This window comes from Metopolophium dirhodum, chromosome 1 (genome assembly GCF_019925205.1).
Source record: "Metopolophium dirhodum isolate CAU chromosome 1, ASM1992520v1, whole genome shotgun sequence".
Taxonomy (NCBI): Eukaryota; Metazoa; Arthropoda; class Insecta; order Hemiptera; family Aphididae; genus Metopolophium; species Metopolophium dirhodum.
In genome coordinates this window covers 130,281,536-130,298,928 of record NC_083560.1, presented here as the reverse complement: position 1 = coordinate 130,298,928, position 17,393 = coordinate 130,281,536, and the positions used below count along the sequence as shown (strand labels likewise).

Below are 17,393 nucleotides of genomic sequence, written 5' to 3'. Positions count from 1 at the left end.
ATATTTTAATGATCAAGGAAAAAAATAATTTGAAATAGGTTATCTTAATGGTCTGGCGCGGGCTGTGCGCGGTCGTACCCGCATAGTGCAGTAATAGGTATATAGTTTCTATTTTTGTTCATGATATTATTTCCCGAAATGTCACAGCGCTCCTTGAAGCGTCCTTATCGTAGTTTTCATATAGGTACGCATGTTATTCGTTTTGATGCATTATTCTTGTATAATGTATTTTACTAGTTTATCGATCAGTCATTCCGCTCTCGTCATACGTACTCGTTATTCGATCTGCGTATAGTGCGTGTTTATTAACTTAATCTAATTTTTTCGTGATTTAACTTTTTGTAATGGCTAAGCGCGCTCTGCCGTATCAAGATAATTTTTTGAAGTTTGGTTTATTGAAATAAAAGATCGATCGGGATTAGTGCGTCCTCAATGTGTGTTCTGCCTACAAGTCTTGTCAAATGAATCTATGAAAGAAAATAAACTCAAGTTAGGTAAAACTGTTCATCCGTCATTGGTAAATAAACCATTACAATTTTGGAAGGAACACCAAAATAAAATAAAATGTATGCGTCTTGATTGCCCGTCCAATACACTTACAGGTTTATTTACAAAAAACTACAAAAGCATCATTTGACGTTGCTTGGAAAATCGCACGTTCCAAAAAAGCACATAACATTGGAGAGGAACTTATTAAACCTGCAGCTATTTCTATGGTTAGAACGGTCTGCGGAGATGACATAGCTAACAAATTAGAATTAATCCCACTTTCGGATAACACGATTAAACGAAGGATAGATCTTATGTCTGAAAATATTTTAAAGCAGCTATTACATCAAGTGATTGCAGCAAATAAATTTGTGATAAATACATATATTTATCAATTTGATGATAATAATTAATAAATGAATATTGAGTTTGCAATTATGATTTTTTTTTTGGGTCGCCAAAAGTTAAATTTAAAATTTTAGGGTCACGCTTATAAAAGGTTGGGAACCGCTGCCTTAGGGTGACGTGGACCTAGCTTAGGGGTGACGCAGAATTTTAACAAGAGAAGAAAAAATTTAAAAAATAAAATTTCGATAATAGTAAAATTATAATAATAATAATAAAATTTCGAAAACAATCATATTATTTCTTACACCTATACCACCACTGTCATGTACATAACATACCTCAAAGTTCGTATCTTTATAATAGTTTGTATTATTTATATTTGTACCTAGTAATAAGTAATTTGTCGTGCGATACCGCTACATACGTCTTAACGACTCAACATTAACCGGCCATCAGTCAGTATTCTACAGTCGCTGTGTAATGTTATCGCTCGTTGTGTATTTTACATTTTGTTATTACTTATTAATAATAATATTTTAACGTAAGTATTTTTTCGTATTCGTTAGCTGGCAAGTACAATTACCTACAAGTCTACAAGTAAGAACTAATTTTTAAAAAATTATGAGCATTATTATTAGCAAATTATAGTATGCATAATATAATATAATATAATAATAATAATAATATTTTTACTGTAGCATGGACAGATTTATTAATCGGAAAAGAAAATATGACAATGATGAGAATACGGAAATCAGTGACACTACATTGCCATCAACTTCTGAGACGTTAAAACAGAGCGGAGGTAAGTGTCGGTATTACAATGAATCATATATGGATATAGGTTTTACATGGTGTGGTCCAAAAGATGAACCTATTCCCGAGTGTATTGTATGTGGGAAAATGTTGACCAACGAATCGATGGTGCCCAGCAAATTGAAACGCCATTTTAGTAAACAACATTCTCACTTGAAGAATAAAGACGTTCATTATTTCAGAAAACTTCTCAGTGATCAAAAAAAAGAAGCAACCAAATTTACAAAAAAGGTCAAAGTGTCCGAGAGGGCTCTCGAAGCAAGTTTTGTTGTTTCACAAATGATCGCCAACAACATGAAAGGGCATACTATTGGAGAAAAACTAATTAAACCCACTTGTAAGGAAATGGTGCGAATAATGATTGGAAATGAAGCGGCTCTTGAAATCGATAAGATACCTATGTCAAATGATACTGTTTCTCGTCGCATCTGTTGTATGTCGACAGATATTAAAGAGCTCGTTATAGAAAAGATGAAAAACTCTCGGTTCACGCTTCAAGTCGATGACTCAACTAGTAGCGACGGAAAATATTACATGATAGGATTCGTTCGTTTTGTCGACGATAATGCTATTGTAAGCCAGTTTTTGTGTCTGAAAGAGTTTAAAAAAAATACTAGAGGTAAAGACATTTTCGACACAATCGATTATTTTTTTGAAAATAATGGAATATCGTGGAGTGACTGTGTTGGAATTTGCACAGACGGAGCTCCAAGTATGACTGGGAGTATCAAGGGATTTGTTACACTGGCTAAAATAAAAAATCCATTAATCGTTAAGACCCACTATTTCATCCACAGAGAAGTGCTGATGACAAAAACGTTGGGTAGTGAACTCAATTCCGTTCTGAGTAATTCCGTTCGTATGGTCAACTACATTAAAGGAAAGCCCCTAAAAAGTAGAATTTTTGCCGAAATTTGTGAATCAATGGATGCTGATTTCACAAATTTGTTGTACCATACCGAAGTGAGGTGGTTATCCAGAGGAAAGGTTCTGTTACGTCTCTATGAATTGAAAGAGGAACTTTTGCTGTTTTTCATGGAAGAGGAAAACAATGAATTTACATGTTATTTGGAAGACCACGACTGGATATCAAAATTCGCATACTTGGCTGATATTTTTCAATATCTTAACCAGGTTAATTCTAGTTTGCAAGGACCATCAGAAAATATTTTAACTTCCACCGACAAAATTTCAGCCTTTCAAGAAAAAATGTCCGTGTGGTGTGCAAACTTGGATAAAGGGAATACAACTATGTTTCCACTGTTTACGGGCCAGGAAAACTCCAGTCCTACCGTTCTAAAAATCATACGAAGTCACTTACAGACTTTACAAATGTCTATGAAACATTATTTTCCAGACTTAAACGTTGAACACTACGACTGGATTCGGAACCCTTTTACTTCCATGATACAAACAGATCACTGTGAGGTACAACAGGAAGCAGTGGAATTGAAGAACGACCGAACGCTTCTAGTTAAGTTTAATGAGGTCACGCTAGACAGCTTTTGGGTGGCTCTTAACAATGAATACCCTCGATTATCGAAAAAGGCTATTGAAGTGCTCCTTCAGTTTTCTACGTCTTGGTTATGTGAGCATGGCTTTAGTGCACTAACAAATATAAAAACAAAAAAACGCAACAGACTCACAAAAACAACGATAGAAGACGATATGAGACTCGCTCTTTCCACCATCAACCCTAGGATTCCCCAACTTTGTAAAAAACACCAGGGTCAAATTTCACATTAAATTTATATAAATCATTATTTTTTTTTTAACTTTAATTTTTTTTGTACTGTATTTTTTTTTTTAATAAAAGAATAATTTTAATTTATACAGCTAAGATTGTTTATTATTTTGATGTTAGGTTTTTTTTTTTTTTACATTACACAGTTAAGGTGACGCGATGTTTGTTTCTAGTGGCTAAAGGTGACATGAATCAAAAAAGGTTGAGAACTACTGAATTAGATCTTGGCACTGTGACAACACGGCCGTGGGTATACGCACTTATTACAACGATACCCCGCATCGACCAAAGGCACATCTGCAACCCTGAGTCATAGGTTAGTGTTCGCACTACGAAATAGTCTACCATCTAATTATGGAAGGTCCCACGGACTGTGAGAACCACCGACACTCATCATGACAATCATCTATAGATTTTATTTTCAGGAACAGCTTAAGGTCGTCCGCAAAAACAAGGAATTCGCAGTTAGGTATGATTTGTTTTAGGCCATTTAAGAATAAGGCAAATAGTAGTGGTGATAAGTGGCCGCCTTGTGGAACACAGGATGGTACGAAAGTAACCGATGATTTATGCCCATTGGTCTTGATCCATTGTAATCTTTCGGATAAATAAGACCTGAACCAGGACAAGAGAGGATCGCCAAATCCTGTCTTGTAAAGAACTTGGACAAGGGCTGAGTGGTCAACACGGTCAAAGGCCACGGACAAGTCCGTATATATTGTATCTACCTGGAGGTTGTTTTCAAAGGCCTTAAAGATATAATTGTTAAAGACGATAGAGTTTGTTATTGAAGAGCGGCCGGGTCTGAAGCCATGTTGTTGATCAATCAGTACAGAATTCACAGATGATTGAATACTCTGGAGGACAAGTGAATTGAACAGTTTAGCTATATGGCATAATATAGAGATCGGTCTATAGTTCTTAACGTTGGATTTGTCACCTGATTTCTGTATAGGAGAAACACAACTCATTTTCCATGTAGAAGGGTAAACTCCTTCATCAAGTGAGCGTCGGAAAAGTAGCAGTAGAGGAAAGCTAATAGAATTTCGAATATTGTATAAGTAAATGCCAGAACGCCCGTCAGGGCCAACTGATTTTAAGTTCTTTAGCTTATCCAGACCTGCTTCAATATCTACTATGCTAATACTGGAGTTGCTTGGTAAATATTGTTGGAGAAATGGCATATTATACTAGTAGGGTTTTAAAATTTCACGAAATTTATTTTCTTGAAATATTTAATGAAAAATAAAAATTAAATGTTTATTATATAAAAAGTTTATAGTTGACTACTTCCATGTGAACATTTTTGAAAGTTGGATTATTGTATGTAACAAATTTATATATAATTTATAATTTGTTTAACAAATCTATAATATAACAAATTTAAACATGGCTTTTTAACTATTAAGTTACAAACTCATCAACCAACTCAACGTCACATGAAAAAATCATATAATAATAACATCATATAAAATAATATATTTTTCTTTATTTCTTTTCTTTCTCAGCATTGAGTAATTAGAATATTAAAATTTTTAAATATTAAATAGTAATAGTTGATACTTAATACTGAATAGTAAATCCTAAATAGTAATCAAAACAAGATAAAAAAAAAATTAATGCCTTTTTATGTTAAAACAAAAACAAAAAGAATGTTAGAAAATGATCATCTTGCACTTCTTAACAACCTTGAACCAACTCGTATCAATCCTATAAACGGTGAACTTTCATGTATAGACCTGTCATTTTCCAACGTAAGCTTGGCACAACGTACTGAATGGAACGTATTGTCTAATCTCACCAGCAGCAATCATTTTCCCATTATGATACAAATTATTTCTCGACACAATGATACTAGTATTCCTGCTGAAAGATGGAATCTAAAAAACCCGAACTGGCCCCTTTTCACTGAATTCCTCGAAACAGAAATATCAAAAATAAAAAATCCTGAAACATTAAGTATAAACCAGTTAACAGATACTATAACAAGCCTCATAATAAATACTGGAAACTTAACAATTGAAAAATCCAAAACAAAAAAGCAAAAACCCAAAGTTCCCTGGTGGAACCAAAACATTAAAGATGCTGTTTTAGCCAAAAAGGAAGCTTTAAAAACATTCAAAAAAACAAATAACCTGAATGATTTTATAATCCTTAAACAACTCAGAGCCAAATCAAAATACCTTATTAAAATAAGCAAAAAAACCTCCTGGGAAAAATTTACTGGCAGCATTAACGATAAAGTAGACAGTAAACTTGTATGGAATAAAATAAAATCCTTAAAAGGTCTCAGTAGAAGTAACAGAATAAAACTAGTAGACACAAACACAAATTAACTTATTAGTAATTTCGATTTAATCTCAAACAAACTCGGTGAAAATTTTTACAACAATAGCAGCAACAGAAATTTTAACACGCATTTCATGTCATTCAAACAAAAAAGTGAAAAGGCAATTATTGTAAACTCCGTTAATGAGAATCTAAATGATCAAATTCTATTAAACAATTTAATAACCTCACAAGAAATTGATTATTTCTTAAAAAAATGTAAAAGTAATAGTCCTCGTCCCGATCAAATTCCCTATGCATTCATTCACAGTTTTGGAAGAAAAACATTTGATCTACTAGCAAGTCTTTACAACAAAATCTTATCAGAAGGAAGCTGGCCATCTACCTGGAAGTGTGGAATAGTAATCCCTATCCTTAAACCTAACAAAGACAAATTCCGCATAGAAGGATACAGGCCCATCACGCTCCTCAACACAATGTGCAAGCTGCTCGAAAAAATTATAAACCACAGACTAAACTGGCTTTTAGAAAAACATGCCTTTTTCTCTCCACATCAAAACGGATTTAGAAAAAATCGAAACACTATAGACAATCTGATCGAAATCAAAGAAGATATCACTCAAACATTAAACAACCATCAGATTATGGGCATGGTAAATCTTGATATCGCCAAAGCTTATGACTCCACTTGGAGACATAACATAATAGTAAAACTCAACAAAATAGTAAGCAAAGGAAACTTCCTGAACTTAATCACCAATTTTCTAGAAAACCGGTCATTCAGGGTTAGAGCAAATAATTGTCTTTCTGAAGAGTTTACTCAAGAAAACGGAGTTCCTCAAGGCTCTGCCCTCTCTGTTTCTCTCTTCCTGATCGCTATCAACGACATTACCGTAAACTGTACATATCCCGTGAAATTCAACCTATACGCTGATGACTTCAACTTCTGGTGCATAAGTAAATCCAAAACCACAGTCCAAAGTCTTCTTCAAACAACCGCAAATAACTTAGATGATTGGGCAAAACAAACTGGTTTCCAATTCTCTCCTGAAAAATCCAGCTGTACTATCTTCACAAATAAAAAGAATGTCGAAGCTCTAAAAATAACAATTGACAAAGTAGAAGTTCCTCGCCGTAACTCTGTAAAAATACTCGGTGTTATTTTCGACAGAAGGTTATCGTGGTCTTCATACATTAAACAGTTAAAAACATCCACCAGTCACTCAGTCAAAATTCTAAAAATACTTTCTCATACCTCTTGGGGTGGGGAAACAAACACGCTAATTAAAATTCATAAAGTTTTAATCCAATCAAAACTTAACTACGGTTCATCCCTTTACAGAACAGCATCCAAATCCCTTCTTAACTGGCTAGATAGTGTTAATAACTGCGGCTTGAGACTGGCATTAGGACTTTTTCGCAGTTGTCCTGTATACAGCATTTATAACCTCGCCGGTGAAACTATGCCTGACATAAAAAGACTGGAATTACATCTCAAATATTTAGCAAGATCTTCAAAATCAAATAACACCATCCATGAAAAAAACAACCCCCTCCTCATAAAAGAGATGAAAGACACAAACTTAGATATAACGCAAATTATAACCAAAGAAAAAATTGCCCAACCCCCTTGGGCCATTACATATCTAATTAATACAGAACTCAGCTGTCTTTACAAACAACAAACCTCTCCTCATATTTTCAAAAGCTTCTTTAAAAGCATAATAAGTAACTACAATGACTTCCAGGAAGTATACACTGACGGATCTAAAACTCAAGAAGGAGTAGGTTTCTCAATAATATTCCCAAATAAAATATTTTTACACAAACTACCTCCTTATTGCTCCATATTCACAGCTGAAGCTTTAGCCATCCTCATGGCCATTGAGACAATATTACAAGAAGCTCATTCGAATTTCATCATTCTCAGCGATTCATTAAGCACGATAAAAAGCCTGCAGAACCTTTCAATCCCGGTGATATTGCATCCAAAATTCTGAACAACCTCACCTTAGCGTCCGGTCTAGGTAAAAACATAGTCATCATGTGGATACCTGGTCACTCGGGAATAATAGGTAATGAAGTAGCCGACGAACACGCCTCAACAGCCATCAACAACAAAGATACCGTCTTAATTAATAAAATGTCATATGATGACGCAAAAAAAATCATAAATGAGCGCACAAAATATAAATGGCAAAAAATTTGGAACTTACAAAACACCAAATTAAACGAAATAAAAAGAGACATACATCGTTGGACAAACCCTAACATCAACCGTAAAGAAGATACGGTTCTCAATACACTCCGTTCTGGTCACACCAGAATGACTCACGGCTTCCTGATGGCAAGAGAGGAAGCTCCCATATATCAAACCTGCGGAACCTTGTTAACCGTCAAACATATAATATCAGACTGTTTAATGTTCAACCAAGAGCGGACCACACATCAGATATCCAACAACCTAGACTCTTCACTCGGACCCAATCATGAAAAAAACATTGATTTAATAAAGTTTATAACACAAACCAAATTGTTCAATCTTATATAAAAAAAAAAAAAAATGTTATTATTTAGTATTTAATTAATGTTTATTTGTAAACTAATGGCCTTTGCTGTCGATGTTAATTTTTTTTGAGATCAATACTTGACTGATACAGTGATATATGCTATATATGCTATATGCAGAGCCGCGCCGTTACGATTTGGCGCCCGGGGCAAAATTAAAAATATTCGCCCCCTATTTTATTTATCATTAATCATAATGCGTTTCATTCCTATTTAATTTAATTAAATTTTTTTTTTACAACGTATTTTGAACATTAATTTGACAAAAAACTAAAGTTAATTGTAATAGTAATTATTAAACAAAATAGTTAGGTATAATTTATTAATTTATACCGTATTAAATAATTAAAAATGATAAAAATCACAAATTATATTATATATACATGTTATATTTACAAACGTATCATATATAAGTATCATATAGTTAAAACTTAATTTTTCTGGACTTTATTGAAGCAAAATCTTCAATGACGTCTTCAAAATCAATGCTTTTTGTTATTTCATGCTCAATTGATAATATTGCAGAATTGGTTAATCTGTTTTGCGACATGGTTGACCGTAAATACGTCTTAGTTAGTTTCAATTTACTAAAAGAGCGTTCCCCGGAAGCGACGGTAACAGGCATGGTAAGAAACAATCTATATGCACTGCATATTTCTTACCATTAAGTTTGGACAAGTTGAATCAAGTTCATATTTTTTAATTGCGTTTAAAATATTTAAAGCAGTTGCGTTTAAGTCTGGTAAAATTGCTTTTACTTGATATTTAAAAAATTCGATTTCGTTAATTATTTCCTGGTCAATATCTTCGTTGTATTTGATAGCTAAATCAGCTGCATATTTTTTCAATTTTTCAACTGGTGTAACAGATAGTGAATGAGCAGAAAGGAATTGAAAATCATCAGCAATATTTGATAATTGTTCAAACCTCCATTTCATTTGAGCCATCATATCATCAAGAACTTTGTAGTATTCCAATGTTAAAAATTGATCTGCAGAAATATCTTCACCCGATGAATTTTCTCCACTCATAACTTTCCTTTTTATTGTCCTTTTGATTTTTAATTCAGATTTTATTCCAACTTTATCACAAATACTAATAGCTTCAGTTTTAATTTGTTCATTTCCACTATCACTCATTTCTTGGAAAGAAACATTTAAACAATTTATCCTTTTTGAAGCCTGATCTATTGAAATATTTGAGCTTTGTAATAATTTATTTACACGATATATTTGATTCAATATTTTATCCCACATGACTAAAAAATAAACAAATTCCAAATCAAACTGTTTCAATATACTTTGTGCATTAGCAACCCCATCGCCAAAAATTGGATTGGTAGATATGTCACGTAAAGCTTTTATCACACCACCAAATTGACAATACAACGAATGAACTGCATTATATTTAGATGCCCAGCGTGTGTCACTGTGCGTTTTTAATGTTATTTTCAAACACCGCATTAGTACTTCCCAGCGACTTGTTGATCCAGAAAAATAGTTAAATATATTTTGTACAATACCGAAAAACGAAATCATTTTTACTGATACACTAGCAGCATGTACGCCGATTAAATTAAGGCTGTGTGCAGCACAAGGGACGAACTGAGCATGTTCATTAATCTCTTTTAATCGAGCTTGTACACCTTGATATTTTCCCGCCATGTTTGCGCCGTTATCATAGCCCTGTCCACGACAATTCTTAAAACTAAGTCCATCTTTCTCCAACTTTTGTAATACATCAGAAGCTATTCCAAGTCCAGTCTTTTCATTGGTATAAATAAAATCTACGAAACTTTCTTCAATGACAAACTCGTTATAAACTTCTCTAACATATCTTATAATTTCACAGAGTTGATCTTCACGAGAAACATCCGGGGTGGAATCAAAAATAATAGAAAAGTATTTTGAATTTTTTATCCTCTGAATGATTTCATTTCGTACTTTTGAACCGAGTAAATTTATAAATTAATTTTGGATTTTATTTGATAAATATGTGATTTGCCCCTTATGTTTTAAGTGACTTGATAAAACAGAATCATAATTGCTAATTAGACCAATTAAATTTAAGAATATTCCACAGCCAGATTTTCCTATATCACAATTAGATCCTCTCAAAGCTAAATTGTTTACGCAACAAAATCTAACACAGTCAATCACAACTTTCAAAATATGTTTCCATTTTTCCTTTTCATTATTAATTTCTAATTGCAGTGCACAGTCAATCGTATTATTTTTATTTAAATCACTTTTGAAATCGGCCCATTTAAACATATTTGTACGGTGTTCATTACTATTCTCATGGTCAGGTATTTTAGGATTTAACTTTTTCCAATTATTATATCCTTGTTGTGGATCTATTATTGGTGGAGAAGTCATTGTTTTGTTTGCGAAAAGCATACATGGAAAGCAATAGACACATTTAGTTTTATCGCTGTACAATAGCCATGAACGCTCAACTTTTTCACCATTTGGTAAAATTTTAGTGAACCAATTTATTGTAAATCGCTTAGTGTTAGTTACATTTTCAGAAAAATAAAAATCAGAGTTTTACACGTCTCAGGACCATGGTTTATCAATAATGTACGAATTTTATCAGTAATTGGTGGCCAAGAAGAGGGATCATTAAAATCAATTTCGAATATTTCTTCGGTAACTTGAGATTCATTTTTAATATTTTTTTCAATCTCCACATTGCAGGCATCAAGTATTTCAGTTTCTTTTAATATTTTATTTACAGAAATCGATTCATCGGAATTTTCTAATAATTCATTACTCAAAATTTCCTCTATAACTTCATTACTATTATTCTCATTACAATTAATAGTCGAATTAGATGAAGAATTTCTTTGATTTGATTTATTCATCCATTTTTTCCATTGAGTGGCTAACAATTTATTTTCTAACTCGATATTCTTTTTTCTTTTTTGATTTTGTGCACCTGATAGTTTTTTAGGGGCCATTCTATAAATCAAAAATTTACTGCCATTAACTACTGTCATTAATATACTATGTAGGTTATAAAAATATATCTTACATATCTTACCTTAAATCCTTAAAAAAAAACTCAAGAGCAAATTTGTTTTCAATGGTGGTATACCGATGTAAACATGTAGTGTGTACGGTAAATTATACGAACACGAACAAATAACAAGAAGAACGTGTAGCCCGGTTCGATTCAGATAACGTACTGACAACTGACATGACATGGTGATTTGTAAAATGTAAAAATAATATATAAAAGTTAATACCAATAGGCAATAATTTGTATCTGGTTTTTATTTACTAACGCTTATCGCACTTCGCGTGCTCGACGTGCAGTCGATTTTGAGATAAAGAATACGATAATTTATTATAAAGCCAATAATATAACAAGAATAAAACGTTTGGTTGACTAATTGTTACTCCTCAAACATAGTCAGAAATTTGTTCAGAAAAAATTTGTAATGGTCCAAAATAATTGTAAAACAATAATCTTTCTCATATATTTTATTTATGTAAAGTTTAAAATATTATAAAAATGTTTGGCACCCCTTTAAACCATGCGCCCGGGGCATACGCCCCCTAGCCCCCCCCCCACACGGCACGGCTCTGGCTATATGCATATTAAATATTATATAACAATTTGTATACTTAATGTTAAGAGTAATTAATAATTATTAAATTTAAAACTTGAATGTTTCATCATTGAAACTTGTAAAAATAAATCATCATCATCCAAATTATACTGGTCATCAGTTCCTTGAGGTATTTCAATGTCATAATTTGTAGACATAGCAGTACTTGTTGTGCTGATCTCATTTTGACTAGTAAATGTGGACAGCGGTGCTTCGATATCACAGTCTGATGTGCATTTACCCAGTAAACAAATATACGAACATTTTACGTATACTCTACGTATATACATACACCAATTTACGTATAATGTATATACAGATTACGTTTATTAAAGTGATATTTATCGTCTACTAGCTGAATAACCCGGCTTCGCCCGTGTGCAGTTATTGCTTTCTCTAAATGAAATTCTTAAATCAGATGCTTATTATTTACCTTCTTTCTTTTTTCGATCCCCTAGCAATATTCCTCAAATTAACGACGTGAATTTTCAAACGAAAATAATAGCACGTAGGTTTTATAGTTAAAATTAGTTTTATTATAATTAATAGCCGACCCCTGTGCGCTTCGCAGCACCAACACAAAAATGCAATAAAAATCATATATTTTTTCCAAATTCTTTATTATTAATCCAACACATTTGAGTAAACAATATTCTTTGTTTGTCCATTTGGGGCATACACAAATAAACAATTTGGAGTGCCTACTCTTGAACAGGCCACGTATAGTTGCCCATGCGAAAAACACGGCACCTCCAAATTCAAACCGCATACTTGGAGCGTTTGTCCTTGTGCCTTATTGATGGACATGGCGAATGATAGGCGCACGGGGAATTGCAATCGTTTGAATTCAAATGGCATGTCTGTTGGTATCAGAGGAATACGTGGGATGAGTACAAATTCCCCTTTCGCTTTGCCAGTCAATATTGTGGCTTCGATTAAATTCGGCATCAATCTTTTTACAGATAATCTTGTGCCGTTGCACAGTTTTGGTGCATTCAAATTCCGTAGTAAAATAATTGATGAGCCGACCTTCAAATTCAAGAAATGCGGCGGTATACCGGGTGGTTCCAACGAATTCAAAAATTCAACTGGATAGTTGACTGCATCTTCTTCATTCAATGCGCTATCAATAGATTTGTATGATATTACTGCACCAGGCAATTTTTCTTGGATGAGATAATTGATAGCATTGACATGCACATTTTTTGGTGCCAGAATTGCGCCACTCAACCAATTGTGATTCCTGTGATTTTGGATAATATTTGGAAACACTCGTTCAATCAATTCTTCTTTTGATTGGAGAATTGTACAAAAATTGTTTGGCAAACTAATTAAACCGTTTGTGTTATCGATTTGAACTTTGCCATTTCCGATTTCCAACAATTGCTTCGAAAACCGATCTGCAGATTGATCATTCTGCAACTGAACACGCATGTTTATGTTTAGCGTAAATTTTCGCACATATCTCCACATGAAAGAAGATTTAAGGCACGCATTGATCTCATCTGCCGGTGTTGTGCGTGGAATTACGGACAGTGTTTGCCTAAAATCTCCTGACAATAATATCAATGCACCACCAAAAATGTTTTGATTGCCACGCAGATCTTGCATTGTGCGGTGTATTGCTTCAAGTAATTTTTTGTGCGTCATCGTACATTCATCCAATAAAATAATTGCTGTTTGCTGTAAAACTTTCGCCATCGCAGAATTTCTTGATATATTGCACGTGGGATTCTCAATCACCTGTAATACATTAAAAATAATTACATCTCAATTAATGCAAATCCATTTCAAGCCAATCGATCATTGAATATAAACAAACCTGCACTTTTAACGGTAATTTTAATGCAGAGTGTGCTGTTCGTCCTCCATCCAACAGAGTAGCAGCTATTCCAGACGAAGCAAGTGCCAATGTAATTTTCCCTTGCGCTCGAATGTTTGCCAAAATGAGTGATATTACAAATGTTTTACCCATACCACCGGGCGCATCCAAAAAGTACAATCCACCGGCTTCATTTTGTACTGCTTGCATGATGGTATCGTATACATTTTTTTGATGATCATTTAATTTGGGAACATTTAAATTCACAAATGTTTGCAATTCATTGATATCATAATGATGTTCTCGTCGCAATTCTCGATCGAAAAAATCATGCATTGGACGATTGGGTGAAATCATACCTAATTGTCTCAATGCTTTATTGGCGATCGTAAGGCACATATCTTCAATCGCTATTAATGCCTCATTATACATTTCCAATGTTATGATCAAATCAGAGTTTCCTGTGTGATGGCGCATTCGAATCAAAAAGTCTTCTGTCATAAAATCTCGATATTTATTCCACAATTCAATCGGATTCGATGGGAAACATGTTGATATTATTATGGCATACAGCATACGTATTTGATGTGGAAATGAAGCGATCGATGCATCTTGAAGTGAAATCCCAATGTGCATCATTTTCCAGTAAACCCAAATGCTCACACGCTTCACGATACGTAGCACATAAATGACCATTAACTGTTCGCAAATCTTCAAATGAACGCGGCCCCACAACATTCACTAACAACAGCCGCAAATAATAACATTCAACCATATTTGGATGAACTGTGTATAGTCTTCCCATAGTTTCTGCATAGAAAAGACCTGGATGGCCATCAACTGCTGTTCCCTGTTTACGCCATTGCCATGTTTTTTGTGCTGTCCAAGTGTAATAATGCGTTACATCTGAATACAGCAAAGTTCTGGCAAATTCATCACTTGCGCACAATTGAAAAAATGTGGTTAATGTTGTTGCTGGTGGACGTGCCACTCTCTCTTGAACATTTTCATTGGTAAAATACACACGTTGGCCATTTTTAAGATGAACTGCCAAATGAACAACAGCAGGAAACCGTTCATGCATCGGATATGAATAAATTCTCCAAAGAGCCTCATTAGTGCTGATGTAGCGTCCTATTTGATATTGAGCAATTTCATCATGACTATTGTCAGCAGCTACTCCGAAAACAGCCATATCACTGCCTTTGTTGACATACTTGCAAATGTATTTGATCGATTTGACCGAATTGCAATACTCAACGTTAATGTGTGCCTTAAATATTTTCGACAGTAGTGGTGAGTATGGAACTACCCAACGATTATCAACTTCGATGTTTTGATTTTGTATTCTAATAGTTACCGTATGGCCATTATTTTCCGTAGACCGACGTCGATACAACGGATATCCATCATCACCTGTTATCGTGTCAGAAGTCAATGCTTTTGGGTACCGTTTTGAACATTTTCCATCGATCATGCATGGAGAATTCAAATTGAGTGCACCGCAAGGACCATGAATCATATTTTTCTTGACAACTTCAAATAATTCAGGATCAGTAATTTCATCTGGAATTTCAGCTGATATAATGCTATCAATTTGATCCGGTGTTATTTTACGTACCAGCCATATCAATATATGTGCATGCGGCAGCCCTCTCTTTTGCCATTCGATCGAGTACATCCAGCAACGCACTTCTCCAAATACTCGCAATTTGATAATCATATCCATCAGCGCTTTCAATTTCTGTCGAAATACACGTTCTGTTATATCGTGGCGGTATGTTGGTGTCTGACCTTCAAACAAATTGGTTTTTATGTCATCCCACTGTGGATTGCATGTGAATGTTATGAAGAGGTCAGGGCGGCCGTATTTGCGAACGTATGACATTGCATCTTATGTATATTGATGCATGTGACGCGGACTGCCAATATAAGTCGCTGGTAATATTGTTAAACGTCCAATATTATTGACATCGCCATCATTCACTATTGCATCTTGTAAGTGTATGTACTCTTCCGATCGCAATTGCGCTTGATTGAATCTAAGGTAATTGAGACGTTCTGATTCAATCTTCGCATACATGTCCACAGCATATTGATGGAATAGTTTGCCACACCTTAAAATGAAGTTGTCTTCTTGTGGACGAACCATGAATCTGTATGAGTAATAGTTCATCGCACTAACCGTCTTGCCTGGTATGTCACGACCTGTAATAAATACAATGATAGAAAATTTAAATGTCTGATTGTTTTAAAATGAATACATTTTCAATTCATATAAATATGTTACCGGTTCGTGGATCTATCATTGGTATATTGATATGATAGCCGTCGTCACCTTTCCAGTGCAATAATGGATACTGTAATGCATCATAGCTGCGATGAAGCTCTGATACACACTGCAATTGCTCATTTCTTCGGTGTAGCACAATATCGCGAGATAGAAACTGCTCTCCAACAATTACAATGGCCAATTCATCAATGGTTGGTCCATTGAAGCGTCTTGCATGCTCTCCAAAAGGCGTTTTGTCGGCTCTTCTTACTATCCTATGATTATCGGATGGCATAAGATCAAGAGCGGTTTTGAACAATTGAACTAATCCATTGTGTTGATGGAAAAAAATTTGCAGGTCCAAAATAATTTGACGCCTTGCACTTGGAGCAATTGCACAACGCCGATTCAATTCATCATTGCTGTTCCCAACAAAAGAGATTTGCAAAAATTGAGGTTCAGTGTCAGGGAATGACAATAATGAACCAGCTCTATGATAAATCTGGCCTTGAATCTGTAACATATGAGAAATACAATTTGACATTGGATCAGAATTCGTGAAAATATCAAAATAATTGCTGGTCAGGTTGCATTTTTCGAAGACTAATTACCTTGAACGTCGGCATAAAACTGTCTCTTATAACTTTCGTCGCACCAAAAGAAGTCATTTGAAATGGCGTATTATATTCTTGAATGTGGGACAAAAAATGCTTGGACGTTGTTGATGTTCCAAAAATTAATGAGTGCAGTGGATCAGGTGGAGATTCGAATGCTGGCAATTTCACTTTGCCATTAGTACAACACATGCCAGCCGTTTCACCTGGAAATTTGGCTGCAGCACACTGTAGACATCTCACCGTCATTCCACCAATAAGACCAGGTTCACTGTAATCCATTTCACTGCTGTAATGAAATGCAGCAAATTCCATGGCTTGAGCACGACGCGAAATTCTTGACGTTCGTCTTGATGCTGGATTTGTTGACGGACCTGCAGATGTATTTCGACGTGCGTTTCGTACTTGTTGAACAACATTTCGTTGTAATTGTGCCTCTTCACTTTGAGATCTCCTATGATATTGTTGGGCGACATAATTCCGTGATCGTCGGCCAATATTTTGTCGTTTTGGTTGTGGCATTTTTTAACGCCTAAATCCATACAATTGAAATTGAATAAAAATCAATCTCATTTAATCTCAAAGCAATTAATATTTATTTGGAAAATAGAATTGTTGTTGTCATATGTATGTACAGCTTAATACATACTATTTTATTCAATAATATGCTTCCAATGTACTGCAATGAACCGAACGATGAAAAAAAAAAAATAAAGTGTTTTCTAAAAATAGAGGGCTGCCGCATGCACACGTATTGATATGGCATTTAAAAAAAATACAAATGAATTAATTTCCATCGTAATTGCACTTTTTAC

General features: G+C 34.3%; 5 protein-coding genes across 5 annotated transcripts; 1 reads left to right on the top strand and 4 right to left on the bottom strand.

Annotated features, from left to right (window-relative positions):
* The first annotated feature begins 1,536 nt into the window (after nucleotides 1-1,536).
* LOC132953731 (zinc finger BED domain-containing protein 5-like) lies at nucleotides 1,537-3,399 on the top strand. The gene has a single exon (XM_061026090.1). It carries the CDS (start codon nucleotides 1,537-1,539, stop codon nucleotides 3,397-3,399), a length of 1,863 nt encoding a protein of 620 aa, XP_060882073.1.
* Nucleotides 3,400-8,892: 5,493 nt separating this feature from the next.
* Nucleotides 8,893-10,632, bottom strand: LOC132953730 (zinc finger MYM-type protein 1-like). Its single transcript, XM_061026089.1, has 3 exons — nucleotides 10,278-10,632; nucleotides 9,555-10,196; nucleotides 8,893-9,440 (listed from the first exon to the last, which is right to left on the bottom strand). The coding sequence occupies exons 1-3, from the start codon at nucleotides 10,630-10,632 to the stop codon at nucleotides 8,893-8,895; spliced, it is 1,545 nt and encodes a 514-aa protein (XP_060882072.1).
* Nucleotides 10,633-10,772: 140 nt separating this feature from the next.
* LOC132953729 (ATP-dependent DNA helicase pif1-like) lies at nucleotides 10,773-14,193 on the bottom strand. The gene is made up of 4 exons (XM_061026088.1): nucleotides 13,693-14,193; nucleotides 12,635-13,613; nucleotides 11,982-12,096; nucleotides 10,773-11,217 (listed from the first exon to the last, which is right to left on the bottom strand). The coding sequence occupies exons 1-4, from the start codon at nucleotides 14,191-14,193 to the stop codon at nucleotides 10,773-10,775; spliced, it is 2,040 nt and encodes a 679-aa protein (XP_060882071.1).
* A 25-nt stretch (nucleotides 14,194-14,218) lies between these two features.
* On the bottom strand, nucleotides 14,219-15,580 carry LOC132953728 (uncharacterized). Its single transcript, XM_061026087.1, has one exon. It carries the CDS (start codon nucleotides 15,578-15,580, stop codon nucleotides 14,219-14,221), a length of 1,362 nt encoding a protein of 453 aa, XP_060882070.1.
* A 6-nt stretch (nucleotides 15,581-15,586) lies between these two features.
* On the bottom strand, nucleotides 15,587-17,100 carry LOC132953727 (uncharacterized). Its single transcript, XM_061026086.1, has 3 exons — nucleotides 16,576-17,100; nucleotides 15,983-16,478; nucleotides 15,587-15,900 (listed from the first exon to the last, which is right to left on the bottom strand). Exons 1-3 carry the CDS (start codon nucleotides 17,098-17,100, stop codon nucleotides 15,587-15,589), a joined length of 1,335 nt encoding a protein of 444 aa, XP_060882069.1.
* Nucleotides 17,101-17,393: the final 293 nt, after the last annotated feature.

Excerpts from the sequence above, each read along its gene's own strand:
- LOC132953731 (XM_061026090.1), top strand. The coding sequence starts at position 1,537 with ATGGACAGATTTATTAATCGGAAAAGAAAATATGACAATGATGAGAAT.
- LOC132953730 (XM_061026089.1), bottom strand. The coding sequence starts at position 10,632 with ATGACTTCTCCACCAATAATAGATCCACAACAAGGATATAATAATTGG. Across the intron at positions 10,197-10,277 it reads TTATGATTCTGTTTTATCAA|TACGAAATGAAATCATTCAG; the intron begins GTCACTTAAAAC and ends TCGGTTCAAAAG. Across the intron at positions 9,441-9,554 it reads TGGGGTTGCTAATGCACAAA|ATCAGGCTTCAAAAAGGATA; the intron begins GTATATTGAAAC and ends ATATTTCAATAG.
- LOC132953729 (XM_061026088.1), bottom strand. The coding sequence starts at position 14,193 with ATGACAGAAGACTTTTTGATTCGAATGCGCCATCACACAGGAAACTCT. Across the intron at positions 12,097-12,634 it reads ACAAACGCTCCAAGTATGCG|ACTGTGATATCGAAGCACCG; the intron begins GTTTGAATTTGG and ends AATGCACATCAG. Across the intron at positions 11,218-11,981 it reads CCTCAAGGAACTGATGACCA|AATGGCCCCTAAAAAACTAT; the intron begins GTATAATTTGGA and ends TTTGATTTATAG.
- LOC132953728 (XM_061026087.1), bottom strand. The coding sequence starts at position 15,580 with ATGTCATACGTTCGCAAATACGGCCGCCCTGACCTCTTCATAACATTC.
- LOC132953727 (XM_061026086.1), bottom strand. The coding sequence starts at position 17,100 with ATGCCACAACCAAAACGACAAAATATTGGCCGACGATCACGGAATTAT. Across the intron at positions 16,479-16,575 it reads GTTTTATGCCGACGTTCAAG|ATTCAAGGCCAGATTTATCA; the intron begins GTAATTAGTCTT and ends CATATGTTACAG. Across the intron at positions 15,901-15,982 it reads AATGATAGATCCACGAACCG|GTCGTGACATACCAGGCAAG; the intron begins GTAACATATTTA and ends TATTTATTACAG.